At 27.4% G+C, this 21,739-nt stretch overlaps 2 protein-coding genes across 2 annotated transcripts; one reads left to right on the top strand and one right to left on the bottom strand.

The window, feature by feature from the left end:
* Positions 1–5,225: 5,225 nt before the first annotated feature.
* On the top strand, positions 5,226–8,592 carry LOC134837570 (uncharacterized). The gene is made up of 5 exons (XM_063852952.1): positions 5,226–5,296; positions 5,354–5,491; positions 5,621–8,244; positions 8,299–8,385; positions 8,444–8,592. Exons 1-5 carry the CDS (start codon positions 5,226–5,228, stop codon positions 8,590–8,592), a joined length of 3,069 nt encoding a protein of 1,022 aa, XP_063709022.1.
* Positions 8,593–9,491: 899 nt separating this feature from the next.
* LOC134837569 (uncharacterized) lies at positions 9,492–12,899 on the bottom strand. Its single transcript, XM_063852951.1, has 5 exons — positions 12,587–12,899; positions 11,650–11,890; positions 10,243–10,328; positions 9,877–10,176; positions 9,492–9,813 (listed from the first exon to the last, which is right to left on the bottom strand). The coding sequence occupies exons 1-5, from the start codon at positions 12,897–12,899 to the stop codon at positions 9,554–9,556; spliced, it is 1,200 nt and encodes a 399-aa protein (XP_063709021.1). The 3' UTR covers positions 9,492–9,553.
* Positions 12,900–21,739: the final 8,840 nt, after the last annotated feature.

The raw sequence follows: 21,739 nt of genomic DNA, 5'->3' as shown, positions 1-21,739 counted from the left end.
AAAGTTCGAAGCTTTAAAGGTATTTTTTTAAAATTAATTTCAATTTTTAAATTTTAATTTTTTTATTCTTTTAGTCTCACAATTTTTTTAAATTTTGGAATTAAATTGATATTTTTTTAAGTAAAATTTTAATTTTTTTTTTGAGAAAAATAAAAAATATTTAAAATAATTTTTAAAAAATAATAATGAAAATCGAAATTTTAAAGGTAATTTAATTAAAATATAATTAATTTTTAAATAAATTTAAAATTAAATTTTCAAATTAATTTTTATTTTTTTTTTATTTTTTTAATGTTTTTTAATTATTACCTACTTTTTTAATTTTGTATTTTTTTTTTAATTTTAATTTTTTTAAAAATATTTTTATCGATTTTTATAGTTTACTCTTTTTAGTGTCATTTTTTTTTTAATTTTAAATAATATTTAAAGAAGGTTTTAAAATTTATTCTAATTTCTAAATAAATTTGAAACTTCTAAAATTCTGTTGAAAAACTCACTAGTTCTGAGCTTTTTAGTTGAAAAAATAAAATTAAATCAAAAAAATAAAATAAAACCGTCATAAAAGTAAAAATTCCCTCACACACGCATCGGAAATGATAATTGGAAAAGTTATTTTACAACAACAAAAAAAAAAGTTTCGCAAATCATTCTCACACATGCAAGACCTCACACAACATTTAAATTATTATCATGTGCTCGAACTTTTTTTTCGCTATTTTTCCATTTTATTATATTTTTTGTGAGGATATACGACTCGCTTGGTTATTAACATCAAAAATATTACTAAAAATAGGTTGATTGATTGATACCGTTGTGGTTGAAGGTTGATATAGAGACTGGCTGTGCTACAAGTTTTCATATTTTCCATTTCTAATAATTTTTTCAAACCCTTCTATAACAAATCAATACTCACGAAGGTTGATGGCTGCTCGCGAAATTCTTACAAAGTTGACGTTACATGACAGCGCTTGGCGTTCTTGGATGCGTTATTTAACATATTTGCTGAAAAAAAATAAATAAATATTACAATGACCTTTTTCCTCGTGTGTTACCTCGGCTTTGCGAAAAAACAAACAGCAGCAAAAAAAAATTACGATGATGACTTCTTTGCATCCAAGCATTTAAGAATCAGTCTTTTATTGCACTCTGTTACGACATCATGCAGTATTTTTAATAAAATCACAGGAAAAATCGCGCAGTGCAACAAGTGGTTCATAAAAAAAATAAATAAATAAAAACTTTTTACTTTTCCGTTGTAATTTTTGACACGCGAGACACAATGCAGACGAATATTTTCGTGCAATTAATATTTTTGTTGGTGTTTTCGGGGAATTTTTTGCCGTTGTTTGCGCGATACAAGTGGAAGGAACCGTTTTACGAGAAACTGGAACGAGAGAAGCACGAAAGGAGTTTGAAACGTGAGGAAGAATATCAACCGAGACATGAAGAGACGAAATATGTGACGAAATATGATGCACCGAGATTTGAGGAAAATCGTTTCAAAAAACCCTTTGAGCCCGATTACGATTATGAGGATTATCAAGTAGGGAAATATGAGGGATATCCAGGTCCAGCGGATCATTTTTTGAATTATGACCCGGATTTTGAGGAATATTACAGTATGAGAGGACATGATAAGAGACCGGGAGATTTTTACGTGAAAGGGAGTGTTCCTTTAGAAGAGTCACGAGAAAGTTCTTAGTAAGTTTTTTTCTCAAGGCTGAATAATTTTTTAAGTCAGAGCTTAAGTCACATTAAGTCAAATTTTGTTAAAAAAAATATTTTTTTAAAGAAAATTTAAATTTTGTTTAGAAAATTGTCAAAAAGGTTTTGAGTTAAAGTAAAAATTTTTTTAAGTCAAAATTTTACTCAAACTTAAGCTTAAGTCAAAATATTTGCAAAACTTAATTCAACTTTGAAATTAAATATTAAAATTTTTAAAGTTTAAGTCAAATTTTTTAAATGTTACTTTATGAAATTTTGACTTAAGCTTTTAAAATTTTAAGACGTAAACTTAAAACTTTGAATTAAGTTTTGCAAATATTTTGACTTAAGCTTAAGTTCAAGTAAAATTTTAACAAACTTTAGACTTAAACTTTAAAATTTTGGGACTTAAGCTCGAACTAATTTTTGAAAATATTTTGACTTAAGCTATAAAAATTTTTGAGACTTAAGCTTAAGTTCGAGTAAAATTTTATAAATATTATGACTTAAGCTTAAGTTAATGTTAAGTTAAATTAAATTTTTTCAAGTTTAAGTCAAAATTTTTAAAAATTTATTCAAAAAATTCTTAAAAATTTTCTTAAACTTAACCTTAAGTCTCAAAATTTTTAAGTTTATGTCAAAATTTTACTTAAACTTAAGTTTAAGTCTCATAAATCTCTTAAGTTTATGTCAAAAATTCGATTTTTTTTTACATTTTTTTAAAATTTATTTTCAGTTGCAGTGAAACCCTCCAAAACTACATTGAAAACTGCTTCGGTGCCTTCAACAAATTACATCACTTAAGACGAGATCCGATAGCGAATTACTACTACGACATCAAAACTCATGCAGAACGTGAAATCGAGCAGGAACTTTTATCCCAAAAATTCATGGAAATTTTATACAAAATGGTGATGTTAAAATTGGCAGACGAGCGATCTTACGACCGTTACGGATATCACCAACAAACGCGAATTCCAGCAATTTTCTTGCCTCCGAAGCCCTTTTACGAGACGCCAGACTACGTTTCGCCTTATTACACCAATCAACAATATAAAACTAAAAAGAAGGACATGCTAAAAGTGCATTACAGCAAGGAAGCCTTGAATTACGACCGATCCAACCCTCATAATATGGTCACGCCAGTAAAAGTTGAATTTGTGTCGGTGGATAACAATTCACATCCAGACGACTTTAAGAGTAGAAAGCAAGCCAAAAAGGCTCAAATGAAGGAAAATAAGGAAGAGAGGAAACGAGCGAGACTTTACAAGAAATTGATGTCGAAAGATCAGAGATTTAGAAAACTGGAATTTCACCAAAAAAGAAGTTTGGTAGATGGAAATGAAAATTCAGCGGAATTGGGAGATACCGATCTTGCGACAGCAGGAAAACCCATCATTGATGATGTATCTTATAGAAATAGCCACTAAAATGTTTATTTATATTTTATTTGTTTTTTTTACATTATTTTAATATTTTTTAAAAATAAATTAATTTTTTTTTACTGAAAAATTTTTTTTTTAATTTTTAAAATTTAATAATTTAATTTAATAACTTTTCTTAATTAAATTTCATATAATTTTGATATTAATTTAATTTGAAATAACTTTTTAGTTTTTTTTTATTTTGTTTTTAGTATACTCGAAGTTAATACAGGTCTGAAATTTTGCTTTTTCTGACAGGTAGGTGAAAAATAATAATTGAACTTGTTTATTAAGGTAAAGTTTGAGGTTGCATCACTGCGGTCCGAAGACCTCTTGTGATATTGTTTATTTATTTATTTTTTTTATAATAAAACATATTCATGAAAAAAATAATAATAAAAATATGACATAGTTCAAGTGCAAAACCTTGTTTAAAGCTCAGTTTTAAAATTCTAATAAATTTGTGGAAGCGCCTTTTACTTTCTATTTGTTTAAAAATAAGAGGATTTCAGTGAAAATTTTTTTGAATTTTTTTTTCGCGCTAAACATTTCTTGAGTCATAAGAATCACTTTTCATGCTCGGAAACGCATAGTTTTTGCGAAAAATTGTAAAAACAGATCTTGTATGGCAACATCAATATAAATTTGATAAAGAATGAAAAAAAATGTTCAACAAATGAAATTTAAAAAAAACTTTCTGAATGGAAAATCATCGACATTAGTGCCATTTATTTGTGACGTTGACTGTGTAAAATATGAGTCGAAATGTGATATTTTTTTTCTTAAATTTTTATTTCTTTATTTTGAACGAAGTACAAATTACGACCTAAGTATGAAAAAATATTTAAATGAAATTTTTTACAGAATTTTATAATACTTATTCAGTTGCGGATTAATTGGCTAATTGACCTTTTTGAACCATTAAATAGGCCTCAATATTTTAAAGATTTTTGTTCTACAGAATGCTCGGGGCCTATAGCCTACAGGATAATCCGCCACTGTACTTATTATGAAACTCTTTCATTTTTTGATTTTTAAATTTCATTATTCGCATATAAAAATATAAAAAAAAATAATAAATAAATTAAAAAAAAAAAATAATTAAAAACAAAATTTTAATAAAAATATCAAATATTCAACAAAATATTAAATAAGGATCTTCAAAATTCTTTTTTTTTAATTAATTTTATTTATTTAATATTTTAATTATTTTATTTTATTCATTTATTTTATTTAATAATTTTCACATGTTTAAGATCGTGCTTCACAAAAATTTATTAATTTGCAATATTGGAGTAATAAGCTAAAAAAAAAATTAAAAATATTAAATAAATTTCACTAGATTTTTTACACTTTGACATACGTTTCATCAATATAAATTCATATATCATCCTCTTTATCACTTTTTTTTCAAGCTGTTTTTAAATATTTCGCATGCCGCAGTTTCTTTGATTTTGAAAAAAAATTAAAAAAAAAATAATTAATAGAAGCTAAATTTGTCAGGAGTCATTTTTTCAACAAAATACACATTTCCTTTAAGGCACGATTTCCTTCGTTTTGGAATTTTCTTTCTCCAAAGCTATATTTTCTTAAAAATCGTGGACAAAATTACTCAATCAATTTTTTTCCTTTATTTAATTAATCCAATTTGATTTAATATACTAAATAAGACTTAAAATACGACTTTAATTAAATTTTAATTTAATTTCGTACATTAAACGTTCAAAAGCAGAACTTCCTAGAAACTTTAAAAATTAAAAATTTTATTAAAAAATTCTTTCACGTGACGCGTGCCCCAAAACTGACAAAAACCCACAACTTTGTTTTATCAAGATAATTATATTTTTGTCAACTGCCCTTAACCTTTGTGGTGATATAAAACCAAAAGCGTGATTTTATCAAGTTTGCCCAAAGTGCTAATGTAACTTGTTTATTCCTAAGCCAAAATAAAATGAAAAAATAAACAAGCAAAACTTTTAGTATAAGTACCACGTTTCTCTTTGTAAAAAGTGCATACCAAGAAGTTCTTTCTTCTAAAACGGTAGTAAAAGCAATTTTTCAACTTGAGTCAACAAAAAAATAGAAAAGTTTGCTAAAATGCAAAAAATACTTTTCTTGACTTTATGTCTTGTGGCATTTTCGATACAGAGGATACAAGCCACTGAGGAGTAAGTTTCTTATAAAATTTGTTAAAAAAAATTTTTTATTATTTTTTTTTCTAATAGAGTTTCCTTTGAGGGTCCTGCTGTTTTAGAGCATGAAGATCAATTATTTGACGACGATTTTGAACGCGAAAAACGAGGAGATTACAAATTGGTCAAAATTGAATTGGAAAAAGTTCACGATCCGAAAAGCAGTGACAAGTAAGTTTTTTCAAAAATTATTTTAAATTATTTTTAAAAAAATTAAAATTTTTATTAATATTTTTTAATTAATAAAAAATTTTAATTAAATTATTTTTTTAATTTAAAAATAAATTTAAATTTTCACAGAAAATCCTGTTCTGAGATGAAAAATCAACTAAATTTCGAGTTCAAAAAAGAATTTGACTTGGAAAAGTTGTCAAAATCCAGTTCGGAAGAATTATTAAAAAAATTACAAAATTTAATGGATCACTTGTATCACTTAAAAACCGATTGCGAAGTCAAAGAAGAGGCAGAACACAAGCCCGTTCCATGTGTCGGATGCAAAAAAGGTGCTTCTTACGAAGGAAACAAGTACAAAAGTTACCACGAACGAGACGAACCAAAAAATTTCAAAGCTGTCTCGCATCGCCGTCACTTCGAAGAAGACGATCGCAACTACGACAAACACTATTACGCTCACAATCGCCATGAAAAATCGCCAAAACATCCTCACCATGACCATCACGAAGACAAATATTCCCACAAAAAGCCCCATTACGAGACAACTACTGAAAAATCGTATCGCAAAACGACTCCGGAACCCAAAAAAACTACAACTGAGAAGCCCAAGTACCACCCGCAAGATCCTTTCTACGAACGTGATCATCAAAAATCCCATTCGTACAAAGAAAAAAAGGATTTTCCTCAAAAAAATTATCCTCAAGTAGAAACAAACACGGAAGAAACGCACAAATCGCACGATTATTACGACAAACATTGGTCCAAGGAGGAGAAATCGAGTCACAAAAAACACGATTACGACCAAAAGTCCCCGAAACATCATGAAAAGTATCATTATGAGCACGAAGACAAGAAATATGAACCAAAAAAGGTCGATCACGAGAAAAAATCTTCCTACAAACCGAATTTTTACGAGAAGCACGATCATGAAAAGTTAAATTATCGCGAAGAAAAGTTTCCGGTGCACGATAAGCCTTGTGAAAAGTATTATGTTGCTGAAGTTCCTTACTATTTGCACTCGAATCATCACAGGGAAGAGCCTTTAAGTCACAAAAAGCCTCATAAAGAACATTTTTACCCCAAAGGAGACGATTTTGAGCACAAATCTTCGTATCATTTTGACGAACCTTCGTATAAAAAGCCAAAAACTACGAAAAAACCTCATAAAGAACATCATTACTACCCAAAAGGAGACGATTACGAACCAAAACCGGTGTACAAGTATCCCGAATATGACGAGGAACCTTCCTACAAGAAGCCAAAAACCACTAAAAAGCCACAAAAAGAACATTTTTACCCAAAAGGAGATGATTTTGAGCCTAAAAAGGTCCATCGCTATCCCGAACATGACGACGAACCATCCTACAAGAAGCCAAAAACGACAAAGAAGCCTCACAAAACCGTCGGACATCACTTTTACGAAGACAAACACTATTTTTCGAAAAATGAGGACCATTTCTCGAAAAAATCTCTTGTAAAGTCTAACTACGAGCACGAAAATCCTTATTATTTCCACGAAGAAGAGCCTTATCACAAGCATGAGACGAAAAAACCTCACAAATATCATCATTTCGAGGAGGAAAAAGAAAAATTTTCGCATCAGCACCATGAAAAATCGCATGTAAAGTCCAAATACGAGCCTTTTTACTACGAAGAAGATCATCATGGCAAGAAAAAGTTTACGACAAAGAAGCCTTTCAAGTCCCATTTTGACGAAGAGAAGCATTATCCTTCAAAATATGACGAATTCAAGCAAAAAACAACGTCTAAGCCTCACAAAAAGGATTTTTACCACGCGGATGTTCATTACGAACGACCAGTTTCGTACGAGAAACCCCATTATTACCATCCGAAACACGAAAAAACGACCACTTATCGTCCTTTTTATGAAAAAGAGCACGGAGAAGGTCCCAAATACGTCTTCGATGTGAAGCATGGCGATGAGGAATTTTTTCGGGACCACAAAAAACATTCAAAGCCTCGCCCCAAAGCGACACCCGAGCCGGAGGAGCCTTCTACTGAGCCCGCGCCAACGCCAAAGTCGCATAAATACTACGAACCGCACTTCGAACCCTTCGATGACTACGTGAAGTACTACCAAAAGGACTCGCACAAGTATTTTAACGACGTGACGCGTTACCTGCACAAAAAGGAGCGTCCTTCGTGCGAGAAAAATCATCATCAACTACCACTGGCGTTCCATCCGAACCGATATGAGAGCCTGAAACGACCTGAATCGCCCGTTCATCACAGCGCAACACTCTTAAAACACCTTTCGGGGCCCGATTTTTATCACTTTTTGCCGATGACGGAATGCACGTTGCACGAAAGCCATCAAAAACCACGAAAATATGCCTTTACCAAGAGTGAGTTGTATATCACGAAGCGAAAAGCTGACGGAGAAGACTCGAAAGTGGACAAAGAAGATGATGTCAAGGAGGAAAATGTGCCCGTTTGGGAGGACAGTGCCGCCGTTGAAGGAGGAAATGGCGAAATTTTGAGTTTAATGGGCGATTTGGGAAATGGCGAGGACCAAACCGAGAAAAAATCCGAAAATCCACCGAGCTACGATACGTTGGTGTCGAAAATTAAGTCGGAAATGGAGAAAATTGAGCAGGAATTGATGAAACGTCAAGGCAAGAACCCAAATTTGGACGAAGATGAAAATGACGTGAATGTTAATTACAATCCGGATGCTGAGACGGTCTTTGCCACGGATGACGATATTCAACAGCGATACGAAAGAAGTCGTAAGTTTTTAATTTTTTTTATTAAAAAAATTTTTAAATTAATTTTTTTGATAGTTTCTGAACAAAAAGAGCGAGAAGCATTAAAAAACAAGGAATTTGAGGACAAAGAAGCTGAAACTCAACAACGATCAGTGCGAAGTCGTAAGTTTTGATTTTTTTAAAATTAAATTTTTGGCTTGATTTAAGATTTTTCTTGTAGTTTTGAAAAAAGAAAAACCCAAAAAGGACTTTTTGAGCGATCTTTTCAAGAGAAAGAAGGAACAAGACAAAGCCAAGACCATGAAATCGCTGTTTCCAAGTGAAAAACCATCGAAAAAGGCTCAAAAAGGATTATTCAAAAAATATTAATTTAAAAAAACAAGAATTATTTAATGTTTAAACATAAGAATAAATTATTTATTTGTTAAAATTATTCGAGATATTTACAATTTTTTTCGTGTTTCTTATCCTGCTTCAATTTTTTTTAATTTTTTGTCCCAAGTTCTATTTGTGAAATTAAAAATTTAAAAGTTTCATCAAAAATTAGTTCTAGTAGGCTTTTGAGAATTTTTCAATATTTTTTTTTTAAATATTTTTTTTTTCAATTTTTTAAAAATTATTATTTTATTATATAATCATTTATTATTATATTAAATTTTTTTTGACAGGCAGCTTTTTTTTTAAATTTGATTTTTTTTTATAAAATTTTATATTTAATTTTATTTTTTTACTTTTTTTTTGTTTAATTTTTCAATTTTTTTTTTTTTAAAATTTATCATGAATTTATCGAATATATATGTCAAATTGATATGAATTTTCAAATTTACATCTGAAATAATTTTTTTTGTATTAAAATAAATTTTATAAGAACGTGATTAGTGACTAAAATCGAATTTTCAAAAAAATTAAAATTAAATAAATTAATAATTTCAATAAAATTTCTTCAATTTTTGTTAAAATTGCAATAAAAAACCAAATTAAAATTATTAATTTAAAAAAAATATTATTTAAAAATTGACAAAATTTAGCCGTTTTTTTCAATTTTGTTGATGTTAGGTATTTAATTTGATTTTTCAAAATTTTTAAAAATATATTTCAGATTATAAAATAAAAAAATTCATATAAAATTGATAAAAAATTCTATAAATTTGTGAAAAATTGTTATTGAAAAATTTAAAAACTCCTAAAAATCGACTTAGTTTTATCAAATTTTTTTTCTTAATTTTTTTTTTAATTTTTTCGCCATTTTACTGAATTTTTGACTTCTCAAATGGAACAAAGAACAAAAAATTTAAAAATTGATTCAACCTTATCTAAACTAATTTTATATCTAAACTAAAGTCGATAGTTCGTGATGTGGCGAATTCGTTGCCGTAACACTGCTGACATCCAAAGTCGGTGCCGGTCCAATTCCCGGACTAATTGATCCACTCGCATCACGTGCCACGAGTCCAATTGGTCCCATCGGTCCAACTTTCGGTGTCGGAGGCGTTGCTGTTGCCGTTCTTACGCCATACGGCAAATACGGATGCCCAAAACTGATGTGAGAATGCGCCCCAGACATTGGCGTCAATTGCGTTACGGGCGTCGCTCGACTAAATGTATGCAAAACCGGATTCAGGGGCGTCTGATTGAACGTCGTGTTGTGATTACTTTGCGCCGTGTTGTTGTTGTTGTTGGTGTTGTAAGTCAAATTCGGATTAAAACTAACTTGATGGTTGCTCGTGGCAGTGCTGTTGAGCTGATGATTGAGATATGGCGTCGTGCCTTGCGAAATTGCACTGATATTCAGGGGCATGGCCATTTGACGCACACTGATGGTTTTCTCTTTTTGCCATACGAAGACATTGTGAACCATCGCACCGCCGCAAAAGAGGATCCCGATGCCGATGAGAATGCTCGTGACGATGGCAGGTGTTGAATGGAATTGCGTGAATGTGTACAAGATGATGCCTGTGGAGAATAAATTTAAAAAAAATTGGTTAATAATTTTTTTTTTGATATAAAAAGTTAACGCACCTGTTAGGAAGATTGGAATGGAGATGAAGAATCCACCGACAGCACAAACGCGACTCACACTCGACTTTTCCAAGTACTTGTTGCCTCTGAAATGAATAACATGATACCTGCTTTTAGTTATATTTACTGAAAAATTTTGGATTTGAGCTTTTTTGGTTATTTTTGTACATAAATTTACAGAAAAATTAAATTTTTAATTAAATCTTAACCAAAATAAAACGAAATTAAAATTAAAATTTAATTAAATAATTAAAATTTGAGTTAAATAAGACCAAATTTATTAAATAACTTTTTAAAAATTATAAATTTTTTAAATTGAAATTTATTAAAATTAATTTATTTTTTATTTAATATTTTATTTAGTTTTATAATTTAATTTATTTAATTATTTATTGAATATTTTTGAACATTAATTTAAAATTAATTTTAATTAATTAAATTTAATTGATTTAAAAATATTTAAATTTTTTAAATAAAAATATTTTCAAAAAAAAAATATTTTAAAATATTCAAAATTATTTTTTTTCAAAAATTTTTTTTTGGGGTATTTCAGTGAAAATTATTAAATGGATTTTTTTTTATAAATCCAAACATTTTTCTTTAAGAATTTTTTTTTTAAATTTTAAAATATTTATTTAAAAAAAAATTTAAAAAATATTTTTAACTTTTTTTTTTAATTTTTATCTAATATTTGTTAAAAATGTACTAAAAACACATTAATTTTTTTTTATTTTAAAAAATATTTTTTTTTATTTTGAATTTTAGTTAAATTTATTATTTAATTACTAATTTTAAACAAATTTAATGATTTCCCCTCTTTTCTAAAACTCACTTGAATGTCTTCTGTTTGTATTTTTTTAGACAAAAGTTGAAACCCCATAAATGCCCGACACGTATTTTAACGCCAGGCAGTTCTAATCTCCTTGTTTCATTCAAAAAATGACAACTTTTGTTAAGAACTTACTTTTTCTAATTTATAATCTACTTAAAACAAAAACATTTGAAACAAAATTGAGGTAACATGAAGCTCGTTTGTTGTCAAAGTAAAAGTAACAAGTCAAGTGCAAACATATTTCTTCGCAATTTGCCCACGATTTGCTCGAGTAAGTTGCTTTTCTTTTTCGTTCAATTCACGTTTTAATTTTTTTTTCGTCCCTTTATTTATTTTTTTATTTTTTCAGGGAACATGTCAGGTGCATTTTTGCAAGTAGGTGTCACGGTCTATTGCTTCGAGTGACCGTTAATGATGATGCACCTTTCCCCCTTTTTTATTTTTTTGTTTTATTTTGTGTCACTCGTGATATGATACATAAATTATTAACATAATTCGGGCACACTTTTCGTTTTTTATTACAATTTTTTACGATTTTTAGTGAAAAGAAAGGGAATTAATTGAAGAATAATTACCTTCCAGTGATTGGTTGAGGCGGCGTTCTCACAAGTTTGACGGCAAACAGAAATTGAATGGCGCAGACAAGTAAGCAGCAGAGGTTGAGGGACAGCGAGAGAGCGCAAAGAGCGAGTGTCACATCATACACGATGGCATAGTCTTCGGGCGCTGTGAGCATCGGCGGGGGCGGCGGTTCTCGACCTCCGGGAGATATTTTTAGCAGGAATATGAGAGATAATAACGCTAATAAGAGTGAGACTGAAAAAAAATTATTTTATTAAAATTTATTTAGTAAAAGAGATTTAAAATATTTAATCAAAAAATTAAATAAATTAATTTATTTATAAAAAATTAATAAAAATATTTAAATTTTTTAAATAATTAAAATTTAATTACAAAAAATATTTCAAATATTATTTTAGTGAAAATTATAATTTTTTTGTTTAAAAAAATATTTTTTATTTAACAATTTTTTAAAAATAATTTTATAAATTTATTTAAAATATTTTATTTAAATTTTTAAAAAAATAATTAATTTATTTATAAAAAATTTAAAAAATTAAATTTTTTAAATAAAATAAAATAAAATTTTTAATTAATAATTAAAAATTTTCAAATAATTAAAAAAAAATTAATTGAAATTTATTTTTATAGAATTTAAATATTTTTTATTTAACAATTTTTTAAAAATAATTTTATAAATTTATTTAAAAAAATTATTAAAATAATTAAAATTTTCCTAATATTTTTTTACTTAAAAAAAAAAATAAATTAAGTATTATTTAATTATTTTTATTTTTTTACAAAAGAAAAAAATATTTTTTTAAAAACAAATTTTTAAATTTGAATAAATAATCTCTGAAAAAAATATTTTATTTAATTAATTTTAAATTAAATTTATTTAAATAAATTTAAAATATTTTTTTTTTTTAAAAAAAATTGTAAAAAACTCACCTAAACATAATAATCCTAAGCTAGTAAGAGCTTCTCTCGCTCCCGCACGTTCTTTGTTGTAAATTAAGTTATTTTGCGACGACATGGATGACGGAGCAGGTATCGGTGTCGGATGATAAATTGGCATCCGCGGTGGATATCCATTCATAACTTTGCCATTTGGCACGTGCCCGTTCGGGACATGACTGTTTTGCGTTTGCTGCGTGCCATTTGTCAGCGTGGAGACATTCAGCGGTTGTATCGATCGATTGAGACTCCTTGGAGGACGCGGATGTGTGTTTGCCGAGGAGCCTCCATTGTTACTCGGAGGCATGTGTTTCAACATTGATTCTCACCCAAAAGTTTTTCCCGTTTTCAAAAGAAGAAGATGATGATGATGATGATGAGTTATTAATTAATCGAACATTTTTGGCGCAATTTTTTTACCAAGTCACGTTTGCTCTTTTTCTGCTTGTTGTTATTGAACCGTGTAAATATCAAGCAGAAAAAAACTGTTGAAGCAGCAAGTAACGACAACTTGTTTTTTTTTTTCATTCACATTCTTCGTTTTTTTTATTGTTCTACATCGTTCAGACTGTCTCGCTACAAACACTTGTTTGTTTAATAATGAAGAAATGTGGTCAAAATTATTTTTTTCTTCTTTTTTAAGTTTCGTTGTTAACTTGTTAGGTTTGATCCATTAATAACTTTGAATACTTGTAATGATCTGAAAATAAAATAAATATTTTTTGTTAGGAATTTTAAACTTTTATTGTTTCAAGTCGTCCTTAATCCGTCAAACATGTTGGACATGATAATAAAACATAAATCATGTTTTGATGTGACATTTACATGTTTTACATTTCAAACGCACGTTCATGTATGAACTTTGTTATGAGACCTTTTTGGAACGTAAATTTATAACACAATTCACAATGAAATTTATTGAAAACAAGTTTATTTAAAATAATTCTATTATTGATATTTTTTAGAAAAAAAAAAAAAACAAAATTTAATTTAATTTTATGAAATATTATTTTTAAATTATTTATTTATTACTTTTTAAATAATTTTTTTTTATTTTCAAAATTAAATTATTTTTTTTTTATTTAATTTTTTCAAATTTAAATAAAATTTATTAAATTAAAAAATTACATGAAAATTTTAATTTGTAGGTATTAAGATTTTTTTTTAAATATAAAAGAGCTGATAAATGTTAAATATTTCTTTAAATTTTATATTTTTTTTTTTTTTTATTAATTTAAAAAAAAATAAATTCATAAATTTTAAACCTTTGTTCTAAAATAAAATGCAAAATTTCAGTAAAATTAAAAAGTTTGTTAAAAAAAATTTTTAATGAGTGTAGAATTTTAATTTTATTTTTAAAATAATTCATAAAAAATAAATTTCTCTTAGACAAAAAATTTTTACTGATTTTTTTTTTCATAAATTAATTCTCGATCTGACAACTTCAGGTAATTTTTGATCAAAATAATTATTTTTGAATAAAATTATGTAAAATAAGTTTAATTTATTTATACAATTTTTTTTCAACGAAGTAACCATATTCAAGCGTCTTGCGGTTTTATCTACAATTTAGCATAAAATAGCTTTTTAAAAGGTTTTTATACCTGTAGTGAATATAAAAATATAAACTTTTATTGCTTGTTTTTACGACACCAATATGGCTTTTAGAACATAATTTGCTTCAGTCATGGACAATTCCACTAATTTTTATTATTTATCAAATGAACTATAAACGTAACTTCAAGCCACATGCGGTGATTTTAAAAATTTTTCTGATTTAGTTCTAAATTTTTTTTTTATATTTAAATTTTTTTTTAATATTTTTTATAAATTTTTTTTTCACAAAATTATAAAAATTTATTTCCAATAAAATTATTTAAGTTAAATTAAAAATACTTAAAACATATTTAATAAAAATTATTTAAATTAAATAAAAAATTTTCAAATTATTATATTAGTTTTAATAATTATTAAAATTTTTATTAAAATTTAAAAAAAAATTAAATATTAAAAATAAAAATATTTTTTTAAATCTCTCAATTTCACCTTCAATTTAACTTTGTTTATAAAAATCAACTTCATCACTCAACAAAACCACTTAAATTAGTCAATTTCATATAGAATTTTTAATTTTAATATAAACAAAACATTCACCTTGCTAACCTTCAGTTCATTCACTCTCTCATTATGTTGACACACATATTTTCTTTCAAACAAAATTCGAAAAAAAAAATATTTATATGCATATCAGAACTTTGCGACGACATCAAGTATCATTTATTTTCTTCACTTCTTTCTTTTTTTCTTCCTCCTCCTCCAATTCTGTGATAATAAAAATAGAAATCTCTTTTAATTTAAAAAATAGTCAAAAATTTATAAAAAAGCACAACATTATGTTAATCAAGAAATATTTTAATAACATGTTTATGGATCGCATTAGTAAGACAATCAAATTATAATTCAAGAAAAAAATGGAATGTAAACAAATTTCTGAAAAATGTTTCTTGTTTCTTAAAATTTAACAAAATTCCATTTATGATACACTTTAAAAAAAATAATTGTGGGATAAAATTTCCCATAAAACCGTAAATCCGTGATTTTATGATAGAAAATTGCTCGAAAAAGCCTTTTTTTACATGATGTAACGCGAAAAAAAAAATTAACATCATTACTGACAACTTTTTGAATATTTAATTGTGAGAAAATTCTCTGGCTTCTTTATCTTTATTGTTAATTTACAAGAGTGTCGTCTTACCTGCATTCTATCTGGCTTACGGACAAATTAATTTACTTCAAAGTCTCAAATAAATTTACTACTTGGCTTTCGAGCGTAGGTTATAATGCACTGATAAGATCAGTTTGTAGCCACTTAAAGTTCATAAAATGCATTCTAATGTCAAACTGTACTACCTACAGTTGTTCAGAAATACAAAAGTAACGCTAGAAAGGTAGATTGCTGATTAAAATAAAACCTGAATGAATGAGTGAGTGAGTAATTTCTCATATAAATAACTTTTTTTTCGAGTAGATTTATTGTTTCAGCTTTCGATTTCAATTGAATTCATGTCAGAATTTTGCATTAATTTGTAAAATCGTGCCAAGAATTTTTATTTATTTTTTTTAGAAAATTCTTCAGACGACAAAGAAAAGCCGTGAAAGGGCAATGGCTTCTTTTTTACATAGAATTTAATTTTTCTTTTTTACTAAAATATTAAAAAAAAAAAATATTAAAATTTTTTAGAAAAGCGCTTAAATTATTTTTTTTTCATAGAAAAAATATTTATTTATTTAATAGCTTCCAATTACAACGTTTTGTTGTAAAATTTTTATTATGCATGCCAGAAATTTCATTATTTACAAAAAGTTTCGGGTTATTGTACGAATAAAAAGTGTAGGATTTTTTATTCGACGACGTTAGAATTTAATATAAACATGAGCAATAATTACACGAGTGGGCAAGATTATTAGCATTTTTCGCCATTTGAATAGGATGAAGTTTATTGAAAGTGAATTTCTTTCAAACACGGAAATAATTTGAAAAGTACTCGAAATATTATTATTAAAATTATGAGATTATGATCGTCTAAAAATGTAAACAAAAATCTCAAACTGAGAAAAAAAATTTAATTAAAGTGCATTTCGTAAAAATATAATTTTTTTAAAATAAAAATTTTTAAATTAAAAATTATTAAAAAAATTATCGAAAAATAATTAATCTTAAAAATTGCTTCTCAAATTTAATTTTGGAAATTATATTCTATTGTTTTTTTTTTATTGAAATTCAGCAATATTTAGAAGTATAATAAATTTATTATTAAATTTTTAAAATTCTTTACAAACTAGAATTTTTTTGAAAATATTTAAGAAATTTACCAAAACTTTAAAAAATAATTTTTTTCTCATCGTTTAGCATTTAAAAAATTTAAAAATTTGAAAAATTCTTCTGAAAGTTAAAAAAGTTAAAAAGACTGTAAAAAAATAAAGAAATTTTTTTTATACAAATTATGAATATTTTTATTTAAAAAATTTAAATTATTATTTTTTTTAATTATTCAAATTTTATTTTTTTCTTAATTAATTTATTTATTTTCTGAATAATTAAATTTTAAGTATTATTTTTTCTTATTTTTAAAATAATTATTAAAATTATTACAATTTTAATAAAATAATTTAGTTTTTGTTAACTTTTAGATTTTTTATAAAAAAAAATTTAAAAAACTGACAGACAAACATTAAAACAGTTTTTTTTAAATTCTTTAAAATGCATTAAAAAAAATTAAAGATAAACATCAGAAGTCTGTCTGTTATAACAATCAAATCATCAATTTTTATTAATTCTATCCATACATTCTTCAGGAAAAATTTCTTTGAATAAAATAAAAGAAATACGATTTATGAGATTAGGTTGCAAATGGAAAATTGTTGTAATATTTGTTGTTATTATTAAATAATGACGTTTGCCTCTGTTTAAACACCCATCATTAAAATTACACACATAAAAATAAAAGAAAAGAAAAGCATTTCATGAATGCCCGCAAAGTGTGTTTGAGCAATAAAAGATCAAATATGTTCTACTTAGAGCCCGTCTAATAAGATGTTAATGATTTAAATCAACAAGATGCACGTTTCGCTTTTGGGTTACGAGTTTTTTTCTCTCTCTCCATGAAACAATCAATTACTTCAATAGTAATAATAACACATCGTTCGATTGATTGATTTGAAATTTAATCACCTTCTTCTCGGAATGAGAAAAAAAGTGCATATGACCCTAATCTGCAATCTAATCGTGATCCACTCCAGCAAATGTGGGTCAGGTCAGGAGTGAATTAAAAAAAAATTAGATAATCTAATATAAAACGACTAAAATTGAAACCTTTTCAAGATAAGAAGAAGCCATTTATTCTCTAATCGCTGGGATTAAAAGCTGACACACTACTTTGCAATTTTTTTTCTACGCTTCTAATATTAGATAATGCCAATGTAATGTTGTAAAAAGTGTTACTTAACGAGTTTTGTGGCGATTATTATTGCTATTACGGTACTTAATTTCACCTTTTCCCGCGACTGAGACACATGAGATGAGATGCGATGAAGAGAAAAACATACAAGAACTAATTATGAATGTCAAATTGAAAATTATTACCGTTGCATGGAGTTGGAGACTAGCGCGTTAGCAAGAAGCAATGATGGGATGTGGCGGGCGTGGGAAATGGTTTATTATGAAGAGAATCACGTGAGTAGAATTTTTGAACATGAACATTAATTACTCGTTAATTATGTTTTTTAAAGGTTTTTTTTTCATGACTGTTATTGACAGAAGGAAGTTTTAAAGCAAATTTGGTTTGTGTTACTGATGATTGTTCGACTTTTGGCTGGCCAAATCACTGGTGAATTTTTGTTCTTCTTGTATCTTTTTATGTCTTATGTGATGTCAACTGTAACTCAAATCGCACCACCAAACTGGGCCAAAGAAGCAGAACTCCTGAACTCTGAGAATTTATTGATTTATTGTATTGTATTTTATTTGAAAAGAAGGGTTTTTATGCCGGAGAACGTTTTTCGATGGCTTTTTTACTCAGCATTTCATCGAGATTTTTTGATGGTTTTGTGTTAGTTAAGTCTTAAGTAGTCCAAAAAACCTAAATTTAAAATTCTACAACGAATCTTAATGTTTTTTTTAGTGCATTTGGGTAAATTAGAGTACCTCTTTGACATACCCAATCTCACTAAAAATGCATAGAAACACTGGAATTCGTTCTAGAATTTTAAATTTAGGTTTTTTGGACTTCTTTAGGTTTAACTAACATAAAACGATCAAAAAATCTCATGCTATTTATTTTTCCATGAAATGCTGAAATCGAGTAATGTGACCTGTCAACAACAATACGCACTATGAGAGACTGTCCTACGCTGAAATTTATCAAAGATCTGAAGCAACTAACTCCTGAAACGATTCAATGGTTTGGAAATTTGAAACTTTGATCTCACTATGTTCCTTAATATTGATACAATTTATATTCAAACGCTTAGAAATTAACCATGAAACAACATTATTTGAGAAGTTTTTTACAACAAAGCTTTCTATATGAGAGCTGAGGGAATTCATGATAAAATTAAATGGCAAAGTTTTGAAGTGACATCCTATTATTTTGATTTTTGAATTGAAAATAACCCCAAAATTATTTTTTTTAGATAAAAAAATTTGAGAATGAAAAAGAAAATTCAGTTGGACCAAACATACCATGAAAGGATATTCAAAAGAAGTTCTGGAACACTCTTGAGTCTTAGAAGTCAATTACATTAGAAAAAGTGAATGACAACTAAAAAAATCTTTGGGATCTAAAAGATTTAGCAAATTGATGAATCAGAACCAGACAATTTGTGCATCGCTTTTTCTGAACATAAAAAAATCATTTTTATTAATAAATACTAAACTGATTTTTGTGAGAATTGGTTCAAAATGCAACGCTTGACCAAAGTTTGACATAATTTTCGCAATGAAAGAAAATCCCGTTAATTCATCAAAAGTAATTTAATCTTGCGTAACAGTCATTAAAAAGGTAACAGGATCTGTCACTTATTTGAAAAAAAAATCATAACAAATGTGAAATAATTGACGGAAACATATGTTTCCCATTCATAAGCGTACTTAATTAATCCCGTTTTTGTATGGTTTCTATGCTCAATTTTTTGTTTGAAATCCATTTGTACCTTAGTTACCCACAGCCATGTAAATATTTACATTTCCGGTCATCCTAATCAAATCTTGGCCGATGGCTTGGCTTTATTTGCATCTGCTTTTGAATGTTTTCCATATGAAAGCTATAATTTTAGTTAATTCTACCCTACGACATTCATCATAAATAATTTTTATCATTAAAATAATCGAAAAAAATTGCAGGTGGTTAAATTTCCCCTCAATTTTTTATTAATTTTAATTAATAGTTGGCACAGAAATTTATTAAAACTAAAAAAAAAAATATTTTTTTTAATAATTAAAAAATTTCTCACAGGACTTTTCTCTTTTTCAAAAAATAATTTAGAAATAAATGAACAAATAATGGGCGCAATAATCCATGAAATTATTTCAATTTTCTACACCAGTTCACGTCTCTTTAAAAAAAATGATTTAAAAATTAAATGATTAGCATTCATGAAAATATGAACAAAAGTATAACTTTACGTGCTCCTATTAATATTGCATGCAAAGAATAAACAAAAAAAAACGAGAATCATAAATTTAAAAATCGTGTAGCTCGGTGTTGATTTTATTATTAAGTTTTGTTTTGTCTCATCTTTAGTCAAAAGAAAGATGAAATTCCTTCATGCACCGAGTCCGTCAAGTGTTTTGTGTAAATATAAATATTTTCTGAGACAATAAATATTATTAATAATTTTTTTTCTTTTAAAATGAAGAAAATTAAAAAAAGATGAACCTCACGTAGTAACGTGGGAACTCGAAAAATTAATCATTTTAACACAAAAAGTTAAAAAAAAAAATAGTTAAAAGCCCAATTAAAGCTTGCGAAATCTATTAAGTAACCATTTCATTCTTGCTTCCATGCCAAATCAATGCACAAAGATCTGTACGAACGAAATGTGAATGCCTCTCTTGTGCATGATTCTTGTTCAAAAACCAGTTTTTCTGAATGCACTTGAAGATGAATGCAGAGAAAAAAATGTGCAATCCTCCGTTGTTTGTTTTGTTCACGTATAAAGGCAGAGTGCGCGGGCATGAATTTATTAAAAAAAATCTGTTTGTTTCAGATCTTCCATTGGCGATTCTTCTTGCAAGTACTTTCTATATAGAAATACTAAAAATAAATACGAGAAACACACAAGAAAGGCTTGAATTCATTCATTCCATTCGAATATTCGCTATTTGATAAATTCTTGTGATAACGTAAAGAACAGGTACTTGTTAAAACTTTTTTTCTTCTCTCTTTCTTTTTTTACGTGATTTTTTGCGTTACAAGTGGATGTCGTTGCTTTGTAGCTTCTTTTTGAAAAGAGTATTGGAAGTGAGATAGTGAGTGAAGAAAATAAAGAGTCGTCCTTGAAACATGTCCACAAGCGATCTTTGCTCAACTTTGCGTGGCAAAAGGGTTTGAACAATTGCATCAAAGGGAATAAATTTAGTGAAGCATCGTGAGAATTTAATGGGAAGTAGTTTAAAAATTGTAAGAAGTTAAAAATTTAATGGTAATTTTTTTTTCTTTTTTTTTCAGGCATCTTCAGCAAAACTTCTGAGAAAAGTTGATCAAAACTTGATGCAAGAAAAAATTTCGATGTCAATGATATTTTAAAGATCAACAGATCTTGGCGGATTAACCTTAGATTTATAACTACGGGCTTTTTTTGGAACGATTTTCCAAAATTCATCAAATCTGGCAAAAAGATGACCAAGAATTCGAAGTTGTTGAAGAGTTCGTATACCTAAGAGCATTGATTTATACTAGTTGATGGAAATACCACTCCAGAGATCAAACTCCGTATCACATTGGCAAACAGATTTTTCTATGGTTTGAAACGACAACTGAGGTCACAGCAGCTAACTAAAGCCACAAAATGCACCATCTACAAGGTCCTCATTAAACCATTTCTCACATATGGGAGGAAATCATGGTCGATTCCCTATGGGCCAAAAACGGGTCAGATTGATCCCTTAAGGGAATTTTTTGATCCCTTAAGGGATCAATTTGTTCCATTAAGGGTTCAATCTGATCTCCTTAAGGATCAACCTGTCCCCTTTCGAGTCAGTTATCTGCAGACCCAAAAATTTGAATCATTCAAGAGATCATTTTGATCCTTTAAGAGATCAATATGAACCATTAAGAGGTCAATTTGATCTCCTGAAGTGATTAAATTGACCTATGGAAGGTATCAAATTGACCTCTTAAGGAAAAAAATTGATTTCTTAAGGGATCATAATGATCTAATGAAGGATTCAACATTTTGGGTCTGTAGATGACTGACTCGAAAAGGGATCAGGTTGATCCTTTAAGAGATCAAAAATTAATTATGGCATCAAAAATTGCCTTAAGGGATCAAATTGGATCAAAATTGACTCTTAAGGTAAATCTGACCCTTGTCTTAATCCAAGTTCTGGATGTATACCAACTAAATATTTTTTTCAAATCGACTAGA

The sequence above is a fragment of the Culicoides brevitarsis genome, chromosome 1 (genome assembly GCF_036172545.1).
Source record: "Culicoides brevitarsis isolate CSIRO-B50_1 chromosome 1, AGI_CSIRO_Cbre_v1, whole genome shotgun sequence".
Lineage (NCBI taxonomy): Eukaryota > Metazoa > Arthropoda > Insecta > Diptera > Ceratopogonidae > Culicoides > Culicoides brevitarsis.
The sequence above is the reverse complement of the archived record's forward strand: the minus strand, read 5'-3'. Positions and strand labels throughout refer to the sequence as shown.

Excerpts from the sequence above, each read along its gene's own strand:
- LOC134837570 (XM_063852952.1), top strand. The coding sequence starts at position 5,226 with ATGCAAAAAATACTTTTCTTGACTTTATGTCTTGTGGCATTTTCGATA. Across the intron at positions 5,297-5,353 it reads AGGATACAAGCCACTGAGGA|AGTTTCCTTTGAGGGTCCTG; the intron begins GTAAGTTTCTTA and ends TTTTTCTAATAG. Across the intron at positions 8,245-8,298 it reads ACAGCGATACGAAAGAAGTC|TTTCTGAACAAAAAGAGCGA; the intron begins GTAAGTTTTTAA and ends TTTTTTTGATAG.
- LOC134837569 (XM_063852951.1), bottom strand. The coding sequence starts at position 12,899 with ATGCCTCCGAGTAACAATGGAGGCTCCTCGGCAAACACACATCCGCGT. Across the intron at positions 11,891-12,586 it reads CTTAGGATTATTATGTTTAG|TCTCACTCTTATTAGCGTTA; the intron begins GTGAGTTTTTTA and ends ATTTTTTTTCAG. Across the intron at positions 10,177-10,242 it reads CATTCCAATCTTCCTAACAG|GCATCATCTTGTACACATTC; the intron begins GTGCGTTAACTT and ends TATTCTCCACAG.